Source organism: Theropithecus gelada, chromosome 12, assembly GCF_003255815.1.
Source record: "Theropithecus gelada isolate Dixy chromosome 12, Tgel_1.0, whole genome shotgun sequence".
In the NCBI taxonomy this organism is placed as follows: Eukaryota; Metazoa; Chordata; class Mammalia; order Primates; family Cercopithecidae; genus Theropithecus; species Theropithecus gelada.
In genome coordinates, this window is record NC_037680.1 from 79805277 (window position 1) to 79832940 (window position 27664).

General features: G+C 37.8%; 1 protein-coding gene across 1 annotated transcript in view; it reads left to right on the forward strand.

Moving 5' to 3' along the window:
• Nucleotides 1-27664, forward strand: part of NBEAL1 (neurobeachin like 1) — a 205206-nt gene that overhangs the window by 76372 nt on the left and 101170 nt on the right. Inside the window, exons 11-14 of the mRNA XM_025405096.1 lie at nt 15072-15155; nt 23233-23331; nt 23421-24001; nt 25969-26101. Of these exons, the coding sequence (XP_025260881.1) occupies nt 15072-15155; nt 23233-23331; nt 23421-24001; nt 25969-26101 (897 nt within the window). The remainder of the gene's footprint in view (nt 1-15071; nt 15156-23232; nt 23332-23420; nt 24002-25968; nt 26102-27664) is intronic.

Sequence of the window (27664 nt, forward strand, 5' to 3'; positions counted from 1 at the left end):
TAGTATTAAATCACTCATAATTGTCTAAATACTTTAAAGGTAGTCAAACTGGAATTTCTTTGTATGGGAAGAATTTCAGTTCATGAAGTATATTATTTTCATTCCATCCAGAAATATCCTTGAGGCCCTTTAAGTAATTAGTTGCTTCGGAGCTCTTCTATTTGTGTCTGAATGTACTAAGACGAGTCTTTGAAAAACAGTTGTTTCTCATGGAAACACTGTCTTCTACCAGAGTTTGTAGACCCCAAGTTACATATCCTATAAATACAGGCCACTGATTATAGGGAGTATTATATAAAACATGTGGATTGCTTGGTGCAAACCTATTACTCCAACTCAAATTGTATGTCATTCACTGAATAATGTTTTTGTATAAGAAATATATATATATTTTTTTGAGATGGAGTCTCGCCCTGTTGCCAGGCTGGAGAGCAGTGGTGCAATCTGCAACCTCCACCTCCTGGGTTCAAGCAATTCTCCTGCCTTAGCCTCCTGAGTAGCTGGGATTACAGGCACGCACCACCATGCCCAGCTAATTTTTTGTATCTGTAGTAGAGATGGGGTTTCACCATGTTTGCCAGGATGGTCTCCATCTCTTGACCTCGTGATCCACCCACCTCAGCATCCCAAAGTGCTGGGATTACAGGCGTGAGCCACCGCGTCTGGCCAAGACATAGCTTTTTAATTAAATGATTTATTTAACCAATATTTATTGTGTGCCAATTGTGTATCAGACACTTTTCTTTTGAGGTCACAAAATATATATTGTCTTCATAATGACTATAAATTAGGCAAGAAGTTTCAGAGCGAGAGTTTCAGTTTAGTTCTTTTTGACTTCATGACCATTGTTCCTAACTTTTACACTATGTAATGACCCAAATGATGATTTTGGGTGTTTATTTCCATTCTTCTCTCCAAATATGTGATATTTTTGCATAATTTAAATAAAATTCATAAATGATTTGATGCCCTTTCAGGGTCAAATAACATTTTTTATTACAATTAAAGTAATACATACTCATTGCAAATGGAAACATTGATAGCATATTGATTCTCCCATACAATAATTAATTCCAAAATTGTTGCTCATAGATGAAAACTGGTAATTCCCATATTTCCTAATGTAAAAATATGTATTTCTATTAATGAAAAAGATCCCACATCAAGCTGAATAATATCAATAGGATACTTTTGTAAATATGGTTTTGATAGCTCAAAATCATATTATAGCACTAATACAGACAGAATTTTGAAGCAACTAACTACTTGATAACCTTTCCATTATCAGTGTCAACCTTTTCTGCAGTTGTTCAGAGGTTGTGGAAGTTAATGCAGACTTGTAGAAACTTTATTATGTTTGTAAGTGAATTTTGCACAATGTACGATTGTATTTTGTAGCAAAACAGAATTTTGATGCCAAAATATGAAATATAGAGAACAGACTTCTTGAAACATTAAAAAAAAATTTGTTTCTGAAATGTCAACACACTCATCTTTTCTACATTCATCTTTTTTGCTGTGTATCACTGTGGCCACTCTTTAGTCTTTCTAGAATATTACCCTTTCTAAAAATACTGGCATTCCCTGTTTGGTTCTAAGCTCTTTTTTCCAACCTTTCTTAATTTGCTTATCCTTTGGATGTCTCCATTTTGGATGTGTGGCTTTCGATATCATCTGTAATACCCAAATTTCTTCCTGTTAGTTCAGCTCTGTTGAGGAATTCCACTTGAATGTCTCTCAAAAATCTCAAATATGACACATCTAAAATGGAACAGTTCATCCCTTACTCTTTAGTCTCCCCTTTCTTATTCCTACAGCTGCGTAAGTTGCTCAGGCTGGAGTGTGGTGGTATGATCTCAGCTCACTGCAACCTCTGGCTACTGGGTTCAAGCGATTCTCCTGCCTCAGCCCCCCAAATAGCTGGGATTACAGGTGCCCGCCACCACACCTGGCTAATTTTTGTATTTTTAGTAGAGAAGGGGTTTCACCATGTTGACCAGGTTGGTCTCGAACTCCTGACCTCAGGTTATCAGCCTGCCTCAGCCCCTAGAGATGCTGGAATTATAGGCGTGAGCCACCATGCCCAGCCTGCTTTTCCTATATTTTTAATTTAAGTCAAAGGCACCGTTATCTACCCAGTTTCTCAAAGGAGAAACTTGGAAATCAGTCTCAACTTTTCCTGATCTCTCATCTCCCACATCTGCTTATGTCACCAAAGTTGACAATTTCATTTTTCAAACATCTCTCAAATACAGCCTTTTATTCCCACTGTCATTGATTTATTTCAGGCTTTAATTTTTTTGCCAGATTATTGCAACATTTTGTTGTTTTCTCCTTTTTCACTCTTTTTTTTAAGACAGTCTTGCTCTGTCGCCCAGGCTAGAGTGCAGGCGCAGTCTCTGCTCACTGAACCTCCACCTCCCAGGTTCAAGAAATTCTGCCTCAGCCTCCCAAGTAGCTGGGATTATAGGTGCCCGCTACCGCGCCTGGCTAATTTTCATATTTTTAGTAGATACGGGGTTTCACTACCTTGGCCAGGCTTGTCTGGAACTCCAGACCCCGTGATTCACCCGCCTTGGCCTCCCAAAGTGCTGGGATTACAGGCGTGAACCACCGCGACCAGCCCGTTTTCACCCTTATCCTCTTCTACACTGAAGTCAAAACTATCTTTTTGATACATCAACGTTATCATATCAATCCTTTGCTTAAGATGTTTTCCCAAACTATGAAAAATTCTAGTGATTTTAAAATATCCATACCATGACTTGTACAAGGCTCTAAGACATCCGACTCAAGGCCTGCCTCTTAAGCGTTTCTTACAAAGACCCTTATTAAACCCTTCATGTTTTCTTATTCATGCTTTTTAAATCTATCTCCTTGATGCTTTTATAGCTACTTGAAATAATTTCTTTTTTACTCTTTAAAAAAATTACTACATAATATTTTCTGATGCTGCTGGGTCTACATGGATACATATTAGTATCTTTTACAAGTCTGTGAGGTGACAAACGTTTTGTGTTTCATACTTAACTGTGGTCTGTTTGAAGGCAAGCAGGCTGACTTTAATCTCTTCTCTCCCATCATTGGGTATTTGGCACTCAGTAGAAACTTAATAAATAAAATTGAATTGATTAAATTTGCGGTTGGTTGCCTAGCACAACAGGATTATGCTAGGGTAGGGGAGCAGAATAAATATCAAAAGCAAAATGTGTTTGGTTTAAAAATTTGCTTGGCTGCACAACTCTCTGCCAAAGAAGGGGCATAAAAATGCTTTTCCTCTTCCCTTTTCATCTTTACTTTATAGCCAGTATTTTAGAATCTAAAACTCAGGCTTATTTTAAAAGTATTAGAACAGCTACATCATGTATTATAAAAAATAAACTCCAATGGGAGACTACCCTCCTTTTATGTATAACTACTTTACAAATTTTAAATTATTATGCTATGTATTGGAATATGATTAATTTGAAAATTAGGATTCATTACAATTTTTTTCACTACCGATAAGTCTTTACTTATTCATTGTATCTTCCCAAGGAAAGGAGGAGGGAAGGGAAAAGAGTCAGCATGTATATTGCAAAATGATTAGGAAATGGGAAAGGAAGTATCCAGTACAGCAAAATCAACTGTCAAATAAACCCCTCAGTGATGGGGTCACCAAAGCCCAAAGGAGCTCAGTCTCCTGCAGTTAAGGAATGAGGGGAAGGAATCCGGAAAAGAACACACTGGTACTCTCCCTCTTTCCCTATAAATTCAAGATTTCACACAAAGCTTTGGTTTCTAGCAGTAAACATGGAGTTATATCCTTCTATCTCCTATTAAACAATCTTGTGACCACTTTGACCTAAGTTTCTTATACCCCCATAAAATTTCCAGAGTGACTTGGATATGCATTCATATTCCCTTTCTTGCCCTCCTGACCCCGCTTTCTACATGGAAGGCCCCCAATTGTTTCTGTCTGCTTTAAGATTAAAGATTAAGTAGGTTCGACCCATCCAAAATACAGCAGTGTCCTAAGTATTTGACATGAATCACATCAAGAAAAGGTCTTGACTTGCGAGACTGCGAACTAGGGATGGAGAGTCCCTAGCTGCTTCTGGATGTTTGCATAAATTATTTAAGAATTGCAGAGATACCCCAAGAATTAACCATGTATATGTGTGGGTGAATAGGTTTCTTTTGGAGTAGGGGAATATAAAAGAGGGCAGAGTAGGAGACAAGTTTTCAGGACAAAAGATCTGGTCCAGTAGGTAACAGGGTAAGGAGAACAGAAAAGAAAGGATGGTTCAAGATTCTTACTTTAGGCCAGACGTGGTGGCTCACACCTGTAATCCCAGCACTTTGAGAGGCTGAGGCAGGCAGATCACCTGAGGTCAGGAGTTCGAGACCAGCCTGGCCAACACGGCGAAACCTCGTCTCTATTAAAAATACAAAAATTAGCCGGACATGGTGGCGTGCTCCTATAATCCCAGCTATTCGGGAGGCTGAGGCAAGAGAATCACTTGAACCCTGGAGGTGGAGGTTGCAGTGAGCCGAGATCACCCCACTGCACTCCAGCCTGGGCGACAGAGTAAGACTCCATCTCATAAATAAATAAATAAATAAAAGATCCCCACTTTGTTTCAAGTCTTTTTGCCTGTTGCAGAAAAGATGTCAAAGATACTTTAGCTATTTTTCTCTCAATACAAAAAAGAAGCTTGTAAACAGTAAAACCCTAAAGGAATATGGAGAGAAACCAACAAATATTTGCCATCTAGCGATCACCAACTCAGCGAAGTCCTCTGAAGCTCAAACAAATACATTAACTAGAGGCAGGTGGCATTTAAGAGAAACGAGAACCTAGGATCAGACACACACCACAAAATTAGGGGTCAGTTTAACAAACCTAAGCTCTAAAATACAAAAGAAGCATATTCAGCTTCGTAAATCTTAAGGGTCAGTCTTATGTTACAATTTGAAACCACATTTTAAAGGCAGTTACTTCTTTTTGCAGAATCAAATGTTTTGACCATTTTTCTCTAGGACATCGTGGATGTTGCAGTAGAGGAAATGCCTGTGTTCAGATGAATAAATTTACTGAATCTCTGCTTTTGTCTCTTTTCTGAAAGTGATTCTTCTCATTTTCTGTTTTAACCTTATAAAGAATAAAATTTAATTGATTAGAAATATTTTCCTTTGCCATTTTGAGAAAAATGTTTTAAAGTCAAATTTCAGGAAAATCTTTAACAATGAACATATCTTGCATCAGCTACTGATGGGGCATAATTTTAAAATAGGCATATTGAAGTTTATTTTCTGATATATGGATTGATTTTTTAAAGGCATGTTTAAATTAATTATTACCCACATAACTGGCTTGAATGTTTGGCTGTAATTTATTTCACCTTACAAGCTCTCATGTAAGAAATGGCACATCTTTAAAAAAAACTTTTTTTATAGATTTAGGAGGTACAAGTGCAGTTTTGTTACATGGATAAATTCCATGAACTCTAGATTTTTAGTGTACCCATTGCCCAAATAGTGAACATTATATCCAATAGATAACTTTTCAACCTCGAGCCTCCTTTCGCCCTACCTTTCAGAGTCTCCAGTGTCTGTTACTGTACTTTGTATGTTCAAGTGTACCCATTGATTAGCTCCCACTTATAACTAAGAGCATCCAGTAGAAGTAGCATTTTTTTGTTTGTTTTTTCGTTTTTGTTTTTGTTTTTTTTTGAGACGGAGTCTCGCTCTGTCACCCAGGCTGGAGTACAGTGGCCAGATCTCGGCTCACTGCAAGCTCCGCCTCCCGGGTTTACACCATTCTCCTGCCTCAGCCTCCCGAGTAGCTGGGACTACAGGCACCCGCCACCTCGCCTGGCTAGTTTTTTTTTATTTTTTAGTAGAGACGAGGTTTCACCATGTTAGCCAGGATGGTCTCGATCTCCTGACTTCGTGATCCGCCTGTCTCGGCCTCCCAAAGTGCTGGGATTATAGGCTTGAGCCACTGCGCCTGGCTGAAGTAGCATTTTTTTACTTTTAAGGTAAAGCTTAATTTTTCTCATTATGAAAATATTCTTTTTGTTTTATAGGCAAAAAGGTAAATATAGAAAAATAAAATAAATTATATATGATTATTTCTAGTCTGTAGACATTTTTAAAGTCTTTTAAAAAATAATTGTGGGGCTAGGCACGATGGCTCATGCCTGTAATCCCAGCACTTTGGGAGGCCAAGGCGGGTGGACCAGTTGAGATCAGGAGTTCGAGACTAGCCTGGCCAACATGGTGAAACCCTGTCTCTACTGAAAATACAAAAAAATTAGCCAGGTGTCATGGCGCATGCCTGTAATCCCAGCTACTTGGGAGGCTGAGGCAAGAGAATCGCTTGAACCCAGGAGGCAGAGGTTGCAGTGAGCCTAGATCACACCACTGCACTCCAGCCTGGGCAACAGAGTAAGACTCTGTCTTAAGTAAATATAATAAAATAAAATAATTATGTTAAAATTATATGATATAAAAATTTAGCATCTTAACCATTTTTTATTGTATACTTCAGTGGTGTTAAATACATTTACATTATTGTGCAGCCCATCTCCAGAACTCTTCATCTTGTAAAATGGAAACTCTATACCCATTAAACAGCTGCCTGGTTTCCCCTCTTCTCAGCCCCTGGAAACCACTATTCTACTTTCTGTGTCTATGAATTTGACTACTCTAGATATCTCATAAAGTTGGAATCATATAGTATTTGTTCTTCAATGACTGCCTTATTTCACTTAGCATAATGTTCTCAAGATTCATCCATGTTGTAGCATGTGTCAGAATTTCCTTCCTTTCTAACACTGAATAATATTCCATTGTATGTAAATACCACATTTTGCTTATTCATCCATCGGTGGACATTTGGGTTACGTCCACCTTTTGGCTACTGCTGTGAATGTGGGTATACAAATATCTCTTCAAGATATCATTTTCAGTTCTTTTGGGTATATACTCAGAAGTAGGATTATTAGATATATGATAATTCACTTTTGAATATTTTTTGAGGAACTTTTATGTTGTTTTCCATAGTAAGTACCATTTTATATTCTTAACAACAGTGCACAAAGTTTCCAATGTCTACACATCCCTGCCAGCACTGGTGGTGTTTTTTTCTCTTTTTTGATAGTAGCGGTCCTAATGGGTATGAAGTAGTATTTCATTGTGTTTTTGATTTGCCTTCACTAATGATTAGTGATATTGAGCATCCATTTTGTGTGCTTATTGGCCATTTGTATATCTTTTTTGGAGAGATGTCTGTTCAAGTCCTTTGCCCATTTTAAAATCAGATTTATTATTGTCTTGTTGATTTGTGAAGTCTTTTTTATTATGCATTGTTAACACTAGTGTGAGCATTTGATGCATATAATTTTGTGCTTTTGTTTCATTGAAGATATTTCATTATTTTCATGTGCCATAATTTTAATGTCTACATAATATTGTGTTAAGTGGATGTACCATAATTTACTTAATTCCACCCGGCTAGTAGAAACAATTTGTTTCCAGAATAGAATTTTACTTCCAGTAGAATTACTAGGTCATAGGACATACACTTTTCTTATTTGTTTTTTAAATTAGGGAGCAGAACACTGTATAAAAACAAGTTGTAACTCATTGGAAAATATAGAAAAGTAGAAAAATAGCAGAAATATGGTTAAGGTTCTTGATATGTATGCAATTTGCTTTTGAATTTTTTTTTTTTACTAATTTATACATGTAGCAGCAATGTGGAAGAGTACATAACTAAGCTGGGCACGGTGGCTCATTCCTGTAATCCCAGCACTTTGGGAAGCTGACGTGGGCAGATCACAAGGTCAGGAGTTCAAGACCAGTCTGGCCAATATGGCGAAACCCCGTCTCTACTAAAAATACAAAAAAAAAAAAAAAAGAAAAATTAGCTGGTGTGGTGGTGTGTGCCTGTAGTCCCAGCTGCTCAGGAAGCTGAGGCTGAAGAATTGCTTGAACCCAGGAGGTGGAGGTTGCAGTGAGCCGAGATCGTGCCACTGCACTCCAGCCTGGGCAACAGAGTGAGACTCTGTCTCAAAAAAAAAAATAAAGAGTATATAGGATATTTCCATGTATCATGATGGTATCAGAAATTTTTTAGAGAGCTTCTTATAAAGCCTTTGTAAATGAAACTACTTCAAAGAGCTTTTACCTTTCTATTTGAGGTATTCTTTTCAATGATTTCCTGCTGAAAAATACCAGGGCTTAATTCTATGAGAGTAATTCAGAATAAAGGTTTTAGTATCAACTCCTTGAATTTTTTCACACTGTTTTGAGGAATATCTCTGAAAGCATTTATGTCACTTCATTGCAGTAAAGAACAGCATCAAAATCAAATAGTAAAGAATATATTGATGAAGTAAATTGTTATAAAGACAAATTCAGTGATAAAGGCAACATCTCACATGTGTAAAGAATCTGCTAATCGGCCGGACACAGTGGCTCACACCTGTAATCCCAGCACTTCGGGAGGCCGAGGCAGGCGGATCACGAGGTTAGGAGATCGAGACCATCCTGGCTAACACAGTGTAACCCTGTCTGTACTAAAAATATGAAAAATTAGCCAGGCGTGGTGGCACGTGCCTGTAGTCCCAGCTACTTGGGAGGCTGAGGCAGGAGAATCACTTGAACCCAGGCGGCAGAGGTTGCAGTGAGCCAAGATCGCACCACCGCACTCCAGCCTGGGTGACAGAGCGAGACTCCGTCTAGAAAAAAGAAAAAAAAGATGACCTTTATAAGGTCATCTCTAGGATAGAATATAGTTCCTACTAAAATTTATTAGCATTGGTTTTTCTTCAGTATCTGAAACTCAGGTATAACAAATTTCTGATATGAATAATATCTTTTTAAAAAATACAAAACTGTTTGTCATAGCTATCATGATGGTGAGTTAATATTTGTTCTTTATAGGCCAAAGTTTCTTGAAATTTGTATCTGGAATCTTGACCTTTAAAAGTTAATTATTTGATACCACCTATCACATTTTGTTTTGAAATAAAAATGCTAGAGAAGAAATCCCTTTAAAGAGGGAAAACCAGCTGGGCATGGTGGCTCATGCCTGTAATCCCAGCATTCTGGGAGGCCGAGGCGGGTCAATCACTTGAGGTCAGGAGTTTGAGACCAGCCTGGCCAACATGGCGAAACCCCATCCCTACTAAAAATACAAAAAATTAGCTGGGCATGGTGGTGCACATCTGTAATCCCAGCTACTAGGGAGGCTGAAGAATCATTTGAACCTGGACGGTGGAGGTTGCAGTGAGCCATCCAACCACTGCACTTCAGCCTGGGTGACAGAGCAGGACTCTGTCTCAAACAAAAACAAACAAAAAACGGGGAAAACCAAGCTTTGGGACCTGGGCCTTCCCTGCTGGCAGTAATAGTCTTCCTTATTTCTGGAATATTTTTTGGTCAGAATCACTTTAGATTTATCACTATACATTGAAGCCATTAATTAAGTCGTCACAACAAAGGGGAATCTTTGAAAGAAGCTTTTAAACTTCTTCATTATACAAATAAGGAAAAATGTCCTGAGGCATTAAATGATTAGCCCAAGGTCAACACTAATAATTGATGGAGGTAGAATTTCTAACCCAGGTTTTCTTACCCTAAGTCCATTGTAATATATAATTTTCTAATTGTATTACTGGAACTTAGGATCACTGTTTAGTCAGTAGGAAAAAATGTTTTCTGTATATTAAATATAGGAGAATCAAAGGTTTTATTGATATAAAAACATTTTATGGAAATAGTTGATATGATTCCTGAATATATAAAAATCTTTGAAATATTATGAAAACCTAAGTCCCCAAATATATTGCATGATGCCATAGATGTCCATGGTTGCTTTGTTTAAATTATTTGTTTGTTAGTAAAGAATGAATCCTTTATGTTCTTTTTTTATAGTAGTATATAGAATATACTATATAGTATATAGTAAATAGTATATTTATATAGTAAATAGTATATATACTATATATAGTAATATATTATATATGTATAGTATATGTTTTATAATTATTTTATATATAAATAAAATAATTTATTTTATAATTAATATTATATATAGTATATATAATATATATTACAATTTAGTATATGTATATTATATATACTATATATAGTGTATAGTAAATAGTATATACTATATATAGTATATAGTAAATAGTATATACTATATATAGCATATAGTAAATAGAATCAGTTTTGCTATTTAGACTCATTGGAAACTTTGGCAAATAAAGTTTAAAGTATCATAAACAATTTATGAATCAGATGGACAACCTTAAGCTGACTGCTGCTGTTTTCATGCTTTCTTTTTGTATGAGATTCATCAGCCTATTTAAGTATGCATTGATTTCCTTAAGTATTTGTGTAAAGGCTCCTTGGCTTGGCAAATGAGTTTCATCATACTATAGAGTACTTTACAATTCCATGGAATCATACATTTAACTTTTATGATAGATATGATGAACCTTAAACATTTATCAGTTATTTTGTTTTACTAAATTACAGAGATATGATTTGAATTAATGTAAATTTTTTAAGTTGCCCAAAGATACTTGAATTAATGAAAAGAATAGGCCGGGCACAGTGGCTCACGCCTGTAATCCCAGCACTTTGGGAGGCCGAGGTGGGCGGATCGCCTGAGGTCAGGAGTTCGAGACCAGCCTGACCAACATGGGGAAACCCCGTCTCTACTAAAAATACAAAAAAATTAGCCAGGCATGGTGGCATATGCCTGTAATCCCAGCCACTCAGGAGGCTGAGACAGGAGAATTGATTGAACCCAGGAGGTGGAGGTTGCAGTGAGCCGAGACTGTGCCATTGCACTCCAACCTGGGCAACAACAGTAAAACTCTGTCTCAAAAAAAGAAGAGAAAAGAAAAGAAGAAAACTATATCTTCAGTAGCAAGGAGAAGAATTCAAAATCATTACCTAGTCTTTATGGCTGCTAAAATCTTGGTGTTTTTGACTGTTTCTTAGAGTAGATTTTTAGAAATACACTTACTGGGTTAAAGAGTAAGAATTGTTTTTAAAGATTCTTCTTACAGATTGCTATATTGCTTTCTGGAAAGATTTTACTCATTTTTACATTGACCAGTTTTATCTATTTGTTTCCCTTTACCTAAATATGAAATATTATTCTTTTAAAAAGACTTTGCTTGTAATAATGCCACCTTTCATTTGTTTTTTGTTTGTTTTTTTGAGTCACAGTCTCGCTCTGTCACCTAGGCTGAAGTGTAGTGGCTCTATCTCTGCTTACTGCAACCTCTGCCTGCCAGGTTCAAGTGATTCTCCTGCCTCAGCCTCCCAAGTAGCTGGGACTACAGGCTAATTTTTCTATTTTTAGTAGGGATGGGGTTTCACCATGTTGGCCAGACTGGTCTCAAACTCCTGACCTCAGGTAATCCGTCCACCTCAGCCTCCCAAAGTGCTGTAATTATAGGTGTGAGCCACCGTGCCCAGCCGACATCTTTCATTTGTTAAGTCTCTGTTATGTGCCAGATACTGTGCTAATAAGCTAGCGTGGATTATGTCATTGAATATATATAGCTATTTGATGAGGTATTTTTCTCCCTATTTTTGAGAAAAGCTTGGAGAAGTAGTTTTCCTTGAAATCAGACAGCCAATAAGTTGCAGAACCAAAATTCAAACTCAGGTCTCTGATTCCAAGGCCTGTAGTGTATATATCAATTTATTTTTATGTTAAGCCTTATATATACTCTTGCATAACATATAATACCATACCTCTATGCAGTTTATTTTATATTGCATATTTCAGCATGTAACTCGACCTTTTGTTTTCTCATTTCTGAAATAATATAACTTCCTAAGAACCTTCTTCCTTAGGATGCTCTTAATAAATTCCTTTATAAATCTAACTGTCTCTCCCTTTGAATATCATTTGAATTTTCTTTCTCTGTACTCAAATTGTGGGCAAGGTGAAGGCCTTCTGGGATGCTGACTTTTATATACTGAAACTAAAACACTTGATTTCTTTAGTTTATTGGGAAGAGGGTAATGCCCATGTATGCTAGAGATAATATCAGTTTTCTTTTACAGAATATAAATGAATATAAATGAAGCTCAATTCTTGATGACTTTGGAGAATACTTTTAAACTAATGTTTTAACAATATGTGTGGTCAGATAAATTTTGGAAATGCTGCACCCTGACCTCCCTTGTCAAAGTACACATTAGCATATTTGAGAAGTACTTCTAGAAAGAACCATTTTTAAAGTTAGTTTGATAGCACTTCACAAACTTCCTTAACTATAGAACCATACTGGGTGTTATGTACTACAGTATCTTTGGTTTGTGTCAGTAACAGCTTTCCTTCTTTTTTGTGTGTATTAGTCCATTTTCATGCTGCTCATAAAGACATGCCTGAAACTGGACAATTTGCAAAAGTTTAATGGACTCACAGTTTCATGTGGCTGAGGAAGCCTCACAATCATGGTGGAAGGTGAATGGCACATCTCACATGGCATCAGACAAGAGAATAGAGCTTGTGCAGGGAAACTTCCTTTTATAATATAAAACCATCAGATCTCATGAGACTTACTCACTTACCACGAGAACTCCCACTAAGTTTCTCCCACAACACGCTGGAATTTGGGGAGCTACAATTCAAGATGAGATTTGGGTGGGGACACAGAGCCAAACCATATCACTGTGAGGCATTCTCTGCTGATTCTTTAAGAATTTAGGAATATTAACTAATCCTAATTATTGCCATTGTTTCTTATTTTAGTAACTTTGAATTCCAATAGAGAAATATCTAAACTACTATTAATTCATAATCCAAAAAGTGAATAATCTTTAATTTCTAAAAGTGTAGTATACTTCCCAGGGGAATTCTTGGGTTTATTTTCAAGAGACATGGAAACCCATTTAAGCTTCATTGCTGCTTGTAGGTAACAGTTTAATGTTCTTTCTCCATTATTCTTGTCTCTGTTTTTAACAGCTGTTTTTAAATGCTAACAATAAGGTGGCAGACAAGAACGAGAAAGACCTTGCCAACAAATTACTGACAGAAATGAATGAGGACCAGGTATCTACATAGCCTGCATCTTGTTTCAGCTGAAGTCCAAAATCAGCCAATGGGAATAACTATTCCTGTGCTTTTCTTCTTATGTCCTAAAATACACAAACACTGTCAAATTATAATATTCATTAATTATTTTTGAAAATTGCTAAAAAGTTAAAATAAAAATTGCTTTCATCTAAAGGATAAATATCTTGGTGATTGATACAAGCAATCAATACCATTCCCTCTATGTGTATATGGTCTTTTCAATTTGAGGAGATATAAAGTACAGGAATGGAATCTCAGTATCAATGCTGTCCACCTGGTGGTGACTTTTCTAAGCACTGTGGTATATTGGGACCTTAGGGCTTTCTTTGTGAATATGTATGGTCATTGTTAATATCTTGATTCTTTGCTTCTTATTGACAAGTGATGATTATAATTCAGTGGACAACCTGAATCTTGGAGGAAGGGAAGAAGATGCTGAACTCTCTGTTAATTTAGTGTAAAACTTGACTTTTTGTATTCTAGAAATTCAAGTCTATACAGGTATAATAAAGCAAAAATATGTAATTTATGTTGCTTCTTTCAATACATTAGGTAATCTAGTTTGAAAAAAAACTACCTTTAAAAATTGATGTTATTTTTCTCTTCCAAAATATTTGCAAGAAAACTTACATGATGTCTTTTATTAACATTGTGTTAACGTCCAAGTTTATAAATAGAATTTTTGTGTAATAAGAGACATTATCAGCTTATTTTTTATTCTATATGTGAAGTATCAGTTTACAGAGTATTGTTTTAGAGTTCTCTATAAATGTTAATTCCTCTTAAGGCCTACTTATGTAGATTAATAAAACAATTATTATAGTCTCTTAGAGGTTCACATTACAATTCCAAATTGTAAGTGATTCTGTGCTTTCATGATTGTCTAAGCCCGATATAACAGTCATGTTCAGTTTTTTAATATTCTTGATGTTAGTTTTTGTTTTTGCTATAAATACACTGCCCTGGAATTTAACATATCTCTTCTTTTTATTGAAGCTTTAACAGTAATAGACAGAATTAGGCTAGTTTTTATTTTTTCATACAACTTTTAGGATTAAAAGTTGCCTTCTCAAAAACATGACAATGTTTAGAGATATGTATTTCATTTTCTGTGTCTGCCTCAAATTTTCCATTTTATATAAAAATAGATATATTTAATTGTTTATAAATATAATTAATTGGCATATGCACATGCCATCTTAGTTTTAACACAGGATTTGGAAACTAGATGAACAAGATTATTTTAGCTGTTTTTTTATACATGCAAATGGAATTTAAACCTGGATCATTCAAGTGTAGTTTTGAAGGGAAATTAAAATGTAATAGGATTTCTGGCTGGGTGTGGTGGCTCACACCTGTAATCCCAGCACTTTGGGAGGCCGAGGCGGGTGGATCACTTGAGGTCAGGAGTTCAAAACCAACCTGACCAATATGGAGAAACCCTGTCTCTACTAAAAATACAAAAATTAGCCAGGCGTGGTGGCGCATGCCTGTAATCCCAGCTACTCAGGAGACTGAGGCAGGAGAATCACTTGAACCTAGGAGGCGGAGATTGCAGTGAGCCGAGATTGCACCATTGCACTCCAGCCTGAGCAACAAGAAAGAAACTCTGTCTCAAAAAAAAAAAAAAAAAAGTAATAGAATTTCCAATGAATGATAGACCTCCCTCCCTTCCTCTTGAGATTGTCCATTATTTTTAAAAAGCATGTGTTAAGCTTGTGTTTTTCTCAAAACATTTTAATGTAATAAGTGAATGTTGCCTTATCCTCCTTGACATGTGGCTTATTTTTCTTTTAAATAGGTAACTTTTCTTGCAGGTTATAGTATTTCAGAAATCCATTTCATTGGAAGAGGAATGTAATGCATGTTAAGTAATTATTTTTTCAGGTTTTCAGACCAAAGGTTTCCTAACTCAATAAAAATTGTGAACACATTTGTTAATTTCTTGTTTCTCCTTCCCCCTCAATAGGTGTTTCAGGGACAATTGGATTGTTTGGCCATATCAACCATTCAGGCTTTGACAGCAGTAATGAACAAATCTCCAGCTGCTAAGGTGAAACATATATCCTCCAGCTTTTTTTTTTCTTAACTTTTATTTTAGGTTCAGGGGTACATGTGCAGGTTTGTTATATAGGTAAATTGGATATCACAGGGATTTCGTGTACAGATTATTTTGCTACCCAGGTGATAAGCATAGTACCCAATAGGTAGTTTTTCAATCTTCCCCCTCCTCCTTCCACCCTCAAGTAGGTCCTGATGTGTATTGTTCTTTTCTTTGTGTCCATATGAACTCAGTGGTTGGCTCCCACTTACATGTAAAAACATGTGGTATTTGGTTTTCTATTCCTGTGTTAGTTCACCTAAAATAATGGCCTCCAGCTCCATCCATGTTGTTGCAAAGGATATGAGGATATGATCTCATTTGTTTTTATGGCTGTGTAGTATTCCATGGTGTATATCTACCACATTTTCTTTATCCAGTTTACTATTGATGGGCATTCAGGTTGATTCCATGTCTTTGCTATTGTGAATAGTGCTATGATGAACATACATGTGCATGTGTCTTTGTGGTAGAACAATTTATATTCCCTTGGGTATTTACCCAATAATGGGATTGCCGGGTTGAATGGTAATTTTGCTTTGAGTTCTTTGAGAAATTGCCAGACTGCTTTACACAATGGCTGAGCTAATTTACATCCCACCAGCAGTGTATAAGTGCTCCTTTTCTTCACAAGCTTGCCAACATCTGTTATTTTTTGATGTTTTAATAGTAGCCATTCTGAGTGGTGTGAGATGGTATGTCATTGTGGTTTTGATTTGCATTTCTCTAATGATTAGTGATGTTTAGCATTTTTTCATATGCTTGTTGGCTGCATATGTTTTCCTTTTTTTTTTTTTGAGGCAGGGTCTCCCTCTGTCACCCAAGCTGGAATGCAGTAGCGCGTCTTGGCTCACTGCAACCTCCACATCCTGGGTTCAAGTGATTCTCCTGCCTCAGCCTCCCGAGTAGCTGGGATTACAGGTGTGCACCATTATAGCCTGGCTAATTTGTGTGTTTTTAGTAGAGATGGGGTTTCACCATGTTGGCCAGGCTGGTCTTAAACTCCCAAAAGCAGGTGATCCACCTGCCTCGACCTCCCAAAGTGCTGGGATTACAGGCATGAGCCACCACACCCAGCCCTGTTTTCTTTTGAAAAGTGTCTGTTCTTGTCCTTTGCACACTTTTTAGTGGGATTATTTGCTTTTACTTGTTGATTTGTCTAAGTGCCTTATAGATTCTAGATATTAGACCTTTGTTGGATGCGTGGTTTGCCAATATTTTCTCCCATTCTGTAGGTTGTCTGTTTACTCTGTTGATAGTTTCGTTTGTTGTGCAGAAGCTCTTTAGTTTCGTTTGGTCCCATTTGTCAATTTTTGTTTTTGTTGCAGTTACTTTTGATGGCTTCATCATGAAATCTTTGCCAGGTCCTATGTCCAGAATAGTATTTCCTAGGTTATCTTCCAGGGTTTTTATAGTTTTACACTTAAGTCTAATGCAACTTGAGTTGACTTTTGTGTATTGTAAGGAAGGGGTCCAGTTTCAGTCTTCTGCATATTGCTAGCTAGTTATCCCAGCACCATTTATTAAAAAGGAGCCCTTTCCCATTGCTTGTTTTTGTCATCTTTGTCGAAGATTGGATGGCTGTAGGTGTGCAGCATTATTTCTGGACTCTGCAGCATTATATTCTGTTCTGTTCTACTGGTCTATGTGTCTATTTTTGTACCAGTACTATGTTGTTTTGGTTACTGTAGTCTCATAGTATAGTTTGAAGTCAGGTAATGTGATGCCTCCAGCTTTGTTCTTTTTGTCTAGGATTGCCTTAGCTATTCAGGCTCTTTTTTGGTTCCATATTAACTTTAAAATAGGTTTTTCTAGTTCTGTGAAGAATGCTACTGGTAGTTTGATAGGAATAGCACTGAATCTTTGGGCAATATGGTCATTTTTATTTTCTTTGAGATGGAGTCTCACTTTCTCACCCAGGCTAGAGTGCAGTGGCACGATCCTAGCTCACTGCAACCTCCATCTCCCAGGTTCAAGCGATTCTCCTGCCTCAGCATCCCAAGTAGCTGGGATTACAGGTGTGCACCACCACGCTTGGCTAAATTTTCTGTATTTTCAGTAGAGACAGGGTTTCACGATGTTGGCCAGGCTGGTCTTGAACTACTGACCTCAAATGATCTGCCCACCTCGGCCTCCTAGAGTGCTGGGATTACAGGCATGAGCCCCCACACCAGCCCAGGCAGTATGGTCATTTTAACAATATTGATTCTTCGTATTCATGAATATGGAATATTTTTCCATTTGTTGGTATCATCTCTGATTTCTTTGAGCAATGTTTTGTAATTCTTGTAGAGATCTTTCACCTCACTGGTTAGCCATATTCCTAGTTATTTTATTCTTTTCGTGGCAATTGTGAATGGGATTGCATTCTTGATTTGGCTCTTAGCTTGGATATTGTTGGTGTATAGGAATGCTGCTGATTTTTGTACATTGATTTTGTGTCCTGCAACTTTCCTCAAGTAGTTTATCAGATCAAGGAGCTTTTAGGCAGAGACTATGGGATTTTCTAGGCATAGAATCATATTGTCTGCAAACAGAGAGAGTTTGACTTACTCTCTTCCTACTTAGAAGCCTTTTATTTCTTTCTCTTGCCTGATTGCTCTGGCTGTGACTTCCTGTACTATGTTGAGTGGAAGTGGTGAGAGAGGGTATCCCAGTCTTATTCTGGCTTTCAAGGGGAATGCTTCTAGCTTTTGCCCATTCAGTGTGATGTTGGCTGTGGGTATGTCATAGATGGCTTTTATTATTTTGAAGTATGTTCCTTCAATGCCTAGTTTGTTGAGGGTTTTTAACAAGAAGGGATGTTGAATTTTATTGAAAGCTTTTTCTCTTTCTATTGAGATAATCTTGTGGTTTCTGTTTTGTTCTGTTTATGTGATGAATCACATTTATTGATTTGCATATGTTGAACCAACATTGCATCCCATGGATAAACCCTACTTGATCATGGTGGATTAGCTCTTTGATGTGCTGCTGGATTCTGTTTGCTAATGTTTTGTTGAAGATTTTTGCATCTATGTTCATCAAGGATGTTGGCCTGAAGTTTTCTTTATTTGTTGTGTCTCTGCGAGGTTTTGGTATCAGGGTGATGCTGGCCTCACAGAAGGAATTAGAAAGGAGTCCTTCCTCCTAAATTTTTTGAAAAGTTTCAGTAGGAATGGTACCAGCTCTTTTTTATGTATCTGATAGAATTTGGCTGTGAATCTTTCTGGTCCTAGGTTTTTTCTGATTGGTAGGTTTTTTATTACTGATTCAAATTTGGAACTCATTATTGGTCTGTACTGAGATTCATTTTCTTCCTAGTTTGATCTTGGGAGGTTGTATGTTTCTAGGAATTTATCCATTTCTTCTAGGTTTTCTAACTTGTGTGCATAGAGGTGTTCATAGTAGTCTTTGTGGATTTTTTGTATCCTGTGGGGTCAGTAGTAATGTCCTATATGTCATTTCTGATTATGTTTATTTAGATCTTCTCTCTCTTTTTTTCTTTGTTCAGCTAGTGATCTATTTTATTAATTCTTTCAAAGAATCAACTCCTGGAATTGTTGATCTTCTGGTTTTTTTGTTTTGTTTTGTTTTGTTTTGTTTTTGAGACAGAGCCTCGCTCTGCCACCCAGGCTGGAGTCCAGTGGCGAGATCTCAGCTCACTGCAACCTCTGCCTCCTGGGTTCAAGCAGTTCTCCTGCCAACCTCCCGAGTAGCTGGGATTACAGGCACGTGCCACCATGCTTGGCTAATTTTTGTATTTTTAGTAGAGATGGATTTCCCCATGTTGGCCAGACTGGTCTTGAACTCCTGGTCTCAAGTGATCTGCCCACCTCAGCCTCCCAAAGTGCTAGGATTACAGATGTGAGCCACTGTGCCTGGCCTATCTTTTGTATGGTTTTTGATGTCTCAATTTCCTTCAGTTCAGCGCTGTTTTGGTTAGTTCTTGTCTTCTGCTAGCTTTGGGATTGGTTTGCTTTTGTTTCTCTAGTTCTCTAATTGTGATGTTAGGTTGCTGGATTTGTAATCTTTCTAACTTTTTGATGTGGGCATTTAGTGCTATAAATTTCCCTCTTAACACTGCTTTAGCTATGTCCCAGAGATTCTTGTATGTTGTATCTTCTCATTAGTTTCAAATAATTTCTTTATTTCTGCTCTAATTTTATTATTTACCCAGGAGTCATTCAGGAGTAGACAGTTTAATTTTCATGTAATCATATGGTTTTGAACAATTTTCTTAGTCTTGATTTCTATTTTTACTGTACTATGATTCAAGGGTGTGGTTGGTATGATTTTGGTTTTTTGAAATTTGCTGAAGATTATTTTATGTCTGATTGTGTTGTCAATTTTAGAGTATGTCCCATGTGCAGATGTGAAGAATGTATATTCTCTTGTTTTGTGGTAAAGTGTTCTGTAGATCTCTACTACGTCCATTTGGTCATGTGTTAAGTTCAGGGCCTGAATATCTTTGTTAGTTTTCTGCCTCAATGATCTGTCCAAGTGTACTGTAGTCTCTAAGAATTACAAATCTGGGTGCTTCTGTGTTGAGCATGTATATATATTTAAGATAGTTAGGTTTTGTTAAATTGAGCCCTTTACCATTATGTAACTTCTTTGTCTTTTTTATCTTTGTTGATTTAAAGTCTGTTTTGTCTAAAGTAAGAATAGCAACCCCTGCTTTTTTCTGTTTTCCGTTTGCTTGATTGATTTTTCTCCATCCCTTTACTTTAAGCCTATGGGTGTCATTGCATGTGAGATGAGTCTCTTGAAGACATCCTACCACTGGGTCTTGATTTTTTCTCCAACTTGCCACTCTGTGCCTTTTAATTGGGGAATTTAGCCCATATACATTCAAGGTTAGTATTAATCTGTTCTGATTTGATCCTACTACCATATTATTAGCTGATTATTATACAGACATGTTGACTTGTGTGTGTGGTTGCTTTATAGTGTCATGGGTCTGTGTACTTAAGTATGTTTTGGTAGTGGCTGGTAACGGTCTTTCCTTTCCATATTTAGCACTTCCTTCAGGACATCTTGTAAGGCAGGTCTGGTAGTAATGAATTCTTTTAGCATTTGCTTCTCTGAAAAGGATCTTATTCCTCCTTCACTTATGAAGCTTAGTTTGGTTGGATATGAAATTCTTTGGAATTTCTTTTCTTTTCTTTTCTTTTCTTTTCTTTTTTTGAGGCAGAGTCTTGCTCTGTTGCCCAGGTTGGAGTGCAGTGATGTGATCCTGGCTCACTGCAACCTCTGCATCCTGGGTTCAAGCAATTCTGCCTCAGCCTCCGGAGTAGCTGGGATTACAGGTGCTTGCCACCACGCCTAGCTGATTTTTGTATTTTTTAGTAGAGATGGGGTTTCACCATTTTGGCTAGGCTGCTCTGGAACTTCTGACCTCGTGATCCACCCCGCTCAGCCTCCCAAAGTCTGGGATCCCAGGTGTAAGCCACCGTGCCCAGCCTCTTTTCTTTAAGAATGCTGAGTATGGCCGGGCGCAGTGGCTGATGCCTGTAATCCCAGCACTTTGGGAGGCCAAGGCAGGTGGATCACGAGGTCAGGAGATCAAGACCATCCTGGCTAACACGGTGAAACCCTGTCTCTACTAAAAAAAAAATACAGCCGGGCACGGTGGCTCAAGCCTGTAATCCCAGCACTTTGGGAGGCTGAGACGGGCGGATCACGAGGTCTGGAGATCAAGACCATCCTGGCTAACACGGTGAAACCCCGTCTCTACTAAAAAATACAAAAACTAGCCAGGCGAGGTGGCGGGCGTCTGTAGTCCCAGCTACTCGGGAGGCTGAGGCAGGAGAATGGCGTAAACCCGGGAGTCGGAGCTTGCAGTGAGCTGAGATCCGGCCACTGCACTCCAGCCCGGGCGACAGAGCGAGACGCCGTCTCAAAAAAAAATAAAAAATACAAAAAATTAGCTGGGCGTGGTGGCGGGCGCCTGTAGTCCCAGCTGCTTGGGAGGCTGAGGCAGGAGAATGGCGTGAACCCAGGAGGCGGAACTTGCAGTGAGCCAAGATCACACCACCGCACTCCAGCCTGGGCGACAGAGAGAGACTCTGTCTCAAAAAAAAAAAAAAAAAAAGAAAAGAATGCTGAACATAAGCTCCCAGTCGCTTTTGGCTTGTATGGGTTTCTGTTGAAAGGTCTGCTGTTAGCCTGATGTGTCTTCAAGTTTTAAAATATTTAAATAGATGTGCCAATTTTCACTATATAAATTCTGAAGTGATGTATGAAAGTATATAATACATGTGGTTTAACACCTGAAATAAAATCATTCACAAAATATCTTAGTATAAGAATGAGGTTACTTATTGTTTGCCTGTACTTGTGATAATTTTAAAGACAGACCCCTATAGGCACTGCTTTAAGATGTTAAAAGACGTTAATGTTTGAACTGCAAACTGATAGCATTTACGGTGTTAGCAAAAAATGGGACATGAGCACTGGTGTTGGAAGGATACTTTTAAGTGGTTCTGTGGTTCATGAGTTTAAAGAATTAAGTTTTATATCAGAGTTTTTCTTCATTAATAAAATAATGACCCTTTATTTAGTCAGTTTATGACCGCCTAAAATATGAACATTTTTCAATTTGATACCAGTTTTTCCAGGTTGTATGGCCGTGGAAATTCTGCTTCTTGTATTCAGTAACCCTTAGAGTTTTCTGTTTTTTCTCATTCACTGCCACTGACTGTTCTTCTGTCCAGTTATACTGGTAGTTTCCTCATATACTGGTAAGATTAGTGAGGTCATCTGTGTGAAGTGGTAAGCATAGTGCCAGGCACATGATAAGTGCTAAATACATGTCAGTGACTTTTATTATTACTTTACACTCTTATCTGCCACATCTAATATACTTCATGCCTCACCCTTCTGGTACCAGAAGTCAATTAATTACTCCCTGTTTGCTGAAACATGCCTTTCATTGTATTCCTTAGATTACATTGGTTTGTGTTAGGAGACTCTAACCTTTGCTAGAAGGTTAGACATAACTCATGTCTAAGAAATGTTGACATAACTCATGGTTAAGTTCCTATTGAATAGACTTTTACAACTTTTACAGTCTGGCTTGTGACTTAATCTCCATTTAATACTAGTTGCTGTAAGATGGAAACCATTTTAAGTCTTAAATAACTGGTTTATGAGTATAATGGATTGCCTGTACTGTATTCTGAAATTCAGACATCAAAAAAGATGTTCCAGTCTTCCTTGAATTCTTTTTTTTTGTCCATGTAATAGCTGGCATGTTTAAAATTCAAAAGATTATGTAACAAAAATACATAATGAGAAAATATTTCCTTCCTATTCTTGACCCACATTCAACCATTTCCCTCCCTAAAGGAAACCAGCTTTACCTGTTTTGTTAAATTTTTTGATTTTGTAGTGAGTGTGTATATTTCAACCTAATGTAATGGGGCACTTTAGTATGTTCTAGGTTTACCAGTTGTCTTTATATTTCACTTTATGACTTTGGGTGCCTACTGGTTCAAAAATACATGTGACATAGAACTTCCTAAAATGAACTTGATGTTCCAGATAATGTAGACCATTTAAATACAAGTAGCACAGAGAAAACTCTTTGTACTCAGTTTGTTTCTGACCACTATTCAAAATTGCCAGGAACTCTTTAATTGGGTCTTTTTAGGCTGATGTCTGACTCCTCTTACCTACAGTCTCCTCATTTTTTCCTCTATTTTTGTTTTGACTTAACTACTACTCTAGTAATTGCAAATCAAGTGAAGAAAATACAAGAATTGTCATATGCCCTAATCTGCAAATAATATAATAATTCTATAACACAGTTATTGTTAATTTCATTTATTTTGAATTTTGGTAATTATAACTTTATTACTCCAGAAGTTATATGGAATCTATTTTAAAATGAAGACGTGATTTAAGAAGGCAAATAGTGAACTAATATCTTTTTCTTTATTTAATATTAAGTTAGTTAGCGTAAATGACTATTTAATATTTTTAAAATTCCAACACATTCAGTCTTTGAAAATGTACTTTGATATATTGTCTTCCCATCCCCTAGGAAGTATTTAAAGAAAGAATTGGTTATACACATATGTTTGAAGTATTAAAATCCCTGGGTCAGCCACCACTGGAATTACTTAAAGAACTTATGAATATGGTGAGTTTATAACTTTTATTAAGAGAACTTCTGTTAATATCCGTTTTGAAAATGGTAACTAACCTTTTATCTTTTTTGTTGCTTTTCAGGCTGTAGAGGGTGACCACACTTCAGTTGGAATTTTGGGCATTAGTAATGTCCAACCTCTCTTGCTTCTTATCCAGTGGCTTCCAGAACTACAATCCCATGACCTGCAAATCTTCATCTCTGATTGGCTGAAAAGAATTTGTTGTATTAATAGACAGAGTCGAACTACTTGTGTCAATGCAAACATGGGGATTAGAATCATTGAAACCCTTGACTCGCATTCTTCCCTCCATCAAACTTGTGCTGAGAACTTGATTGCAATCCATGGTTCCTTGGGGAGTCAGTCAGTGAGCTCAGAAGAAATCCGTCGACTACTAAGATTGCTGAGAGTGGATGAATCTGAGTCTATTCACCCTTATATCACTCCTGTGACTCGAGCAATCCTGACAATGGCTCGAAAACTAAGTCTAGAGAGTGCCCTCCAATATTTTGATTTGTCACATAGTATGGCAGGAATTTCTGTGCCTCCCATACAGAAATGGCCAGGGTCCGCCTTTTCTTTCAGTGCTTGGTTTTGCTTAGATCAGGATCAATTGACTCTTGGCATTGCTAACAAAGGAGGGAAAAGGAAACAATTGTACAGGTATTGGTAAAAATTATGGAATATAAATGAATACTGTCATAACAATATGTGCTGTGATTCTTAAACAGGAAAACTGTTTCCAAGCATCTAGCTTTTAGATGTACAATTTATCTAAAGCCTCTTCATCCTGAGGCTTTATACAGTTTAATTGTAAGTGCTCTATTGCTTTCATAGTAATAGCTATATACCTCAAATATTGCTGGTTAAGTTTTGAGGCTACTTTGGAAACAAGTTTCCCTCTTAAAAGTAGTGTAAAAGTGAAAGGAAAAATGAGTAATAATCTTGAAAATGGGCCAGGTGTGGTGGCACGCTTGTAATCCCACCACTTTAGGAGGTAGAGGCAGGTGCATTGCTTGAGGCCAGGAGTTCAAGACTAGCCTGGGCAACATGGCAAAACCTTATCTCTACAAAAAATATAAAAATTAGCCAGGTGTGGTGGCACACACCTGTAGTCCCAGCTACTTGAGGATCACTTCAGCTCAGGAAGTTGAGGCTACAGTGAGCTGTGATTGCACCACTGCACTTCAACCTGGGTGACAAAGCAAGATGTCACACACAGAAAAACTCCATGAAAATGAATAATGGCCAGGTGTGGTGGCTCACACCTGTAACCCTAGCACTTTAAGCAGTTGAGGTGGGCGAATCACTTGAGGTCAGGAATTCAAGACCAGCATGGTCAGTATGGAGAAACACCGTCTGTACTTAAAATATAGAAATTAGCTGGGTGTGGTGGTGCATGCCTGTAATCCCAGCTACTTGGGAGACTGAGGCACAAGAATCACTTGAATCCAGAAAGCAGAGATTGCAGTGAGCTGAGATCGTACCACTGCACTCCAGCCTAGGCGATAGAGGAAGATTTTCCTCAAAAAAAAAGAAAAAAAAATGAGTAATGATTTCTATTCCATTGAATATACTATAAGTATATATTACATATAAATATGCTATATATTTACATGAAGGAACAGAAAACCTATGTGTATGTACATCCAGAATTTAATAGCTACTACTTTTTAATATGCCTTGTGTTTTTTTGTTTGTTTTTTTTTTTTTTGAGACGGAGTCTCGCTCTGTCACCCAGGCTGGAGTGCAGTGGCCGGATCTCAGCTCACTGCAAGTTCTATCTCCCGGATTCATGCCATTCTCCTGCTTCAGCCTCCCGAGTGGCTGGGACTACAGGTGCCCACCACCACGCCCGGCTAGTTTTTTGTATTTTTAGTAGAGCCGGGGTTTCACCGTGTTAGCCAGGATGTTCTCGATCTTCTGACCTCGTGATCCGCCCATCTCGGCCTCCCAAAGTGCTGGGATTACAGGCTTGAGCCACCGCACCCGGCCGTGTTTTTTTTTTTTTTTTTTTAAGACAGAGTTTCACTCTTGTCATCCAGGCTGGAGTGCAGTGGCACGATCTCAGCTCACTGCAACCTCCAGCTCCTGGGTTCAAGCGATTCTTCTGCCTCAGCCTCCTGAGTAGCTGGGACTACAAGCGCCCACCACCACACCCAGCTAATTTTTGTATTTTTAGTAGAGGCGATGTTTCACCACATTGGCCAGGCTGGTCTCGAACTCCTGACCTCAGGTGATCTGCCCGCCTTGGCCTGCCAAAGTACTGGGATTACAGGCCTGAGACACCACTCCTGGCCTATGCTGTGTGATTTTAAAGACCTTTATTTATGCTTACTGATTCTTATTTGGAAGAATTTTAGAGATTTGAAAATTAGTAGTTTTACTTTTTTACCTTTACTAGTGGAATTCCACTTTAGAAGGCTGCCTTTTATTTACTAAACTCTTACGACCAAAATGGATTTTAAAAGGGTCTTTGAAACAAGGTTGGACTAGTGTGTGGCAATAGAATTTAAGCTACAGAATTGTTGGTAAAGACATTCATGATAGCTTTATGGTTTTATGTACTTTAATGATGAGGAAACTGAGCAACCAACTTCAAAAGTTCTGATAATACATATTTTTGTTAGTTTTTTTACAGGAAGTGGCATGGGTTTTGAAGCCTTTATTACCCATTCAGGTATGTTGGTCGTGGCAGTGTGCACAAAAAGAGAATATGCAACGGTTATGCTTCCTGACCACAGTTTCTGTGATTCCCTCTGGGTAAGGCTTTAGGGCATCACATTTAACTTCTTGTATGGTTAATGGTATTTCCCACTATTGTCATAAATTCAACAGCAGTCATTTTTTTTGCTAAAAAAATTTAAATGAGGCTGGGCAGTGGCATACCTGTACATAATCGCAGCACTGTAGGAGGCCAAGACAGGCAGATAACTTGAGCTCAAGAGTTTGAGACCATCACTGCAACATGGTGAAACCCAGTATCTACCGAAAAATACAAAAATTACCTGGGTATGGTGATTTGTGCCTGTGGTCCCAGCCACTTGGGAGGCTGAGTTGGGAGAATCGCTTGAGCCCAGGAAGTCAAGGCTCCAGTAAACTGAGATGGTACCACTGTACTCCAGCCTGGACAACAGAGTGAGACCCTGTCTCAAAAAAATAAAAAATAAATAAATTAGTAAATATGTATTTAGAATGTTAGGATGTCTTAAAGTTTTCTATAAGTAAAAAAAATTTTTTATTTTTTTTATTTTTTTGAGATGGAGTCTTGCTCTGTTGCCAGGCTGGAGTATAGTGGCGTGATCTCAACTCACTACAACCTCTGCCTCCTGGGTTCAAGCAATTCTCTTGTCTCAGCCTCCCAAGTAGCTGGGACTACAGGCACGCACCACCACACCCAGCTAATTTTTGTATTTTTAGTAGAGATAGGATTTCAGCATGTTGGCCAGGATGTTCTTGATCTCTTGACCTTGTGATCCGCCTACCTCTATAAGTAAATTTAATTTTGAATTTCATATTAAAATGAGATGGGCTGGGTGCTGTAACTCATACCTGTAAACCTAGCACTTTGAGAGGCCAAGGTGGGAGGATTGCTTGAAGCCAAGAGTTCAAGACTAGCCTGGGGTGAGACTCTCTCTACAAAAAATTTAAAAATTAGTTGGGTGAGGTGGCACACATAATTCTAGCTACTCAGGAAGATACTGGGAAGTTCAAGGCTGTAATGAGCTATGATTGCACCACTGCACTCAAGCCTCAGCTATAGAGCGTGACCCAATTTGTAAAAAAGGTTTTTTAAAAAAATGACAAAATAAAATGAGATGATAGGTTGTTTTGTGGTTTTGTTTTGTTTTGTTTTGTTTTTTTCTTTTGGAACAGAGTCTCACTCTGTCACCAAGGCTGGAGTCCAGTGGCACCATCTCAGCTCACTGCAACCTCTGCCTCCTGGGTTCAAGCAATTCTCCTATCTTAGCCTCCTGAGTAGCTGGGATTACAGGCACCTGCCACCTCACCTGGCTAATTTTTGTATTTTTCAGTAGAGGTGGGGTTTCACCATGTTGGCCAGGCTGGTCTCAAACTCTTGACCTCGGGTGATCCACCCGCCTCCCAAAGTGCTGGAATTACAGGTGTGAGCCACTGCGCCCAGCCGATAGGTCGTTTTAAACAATGCATTTGTATTGTTTTCTAAAATATAAAATGCTTCTCATTTTAAAAAATGATTCTAAGGAATACTGAAGCTTTGGAAATGCAGAAAAGGTACTGTTATAATTGTGTATATTTTATAGAATACACCTAGGTGCTTTTGTACTACTATGGAAAAAATTGTTA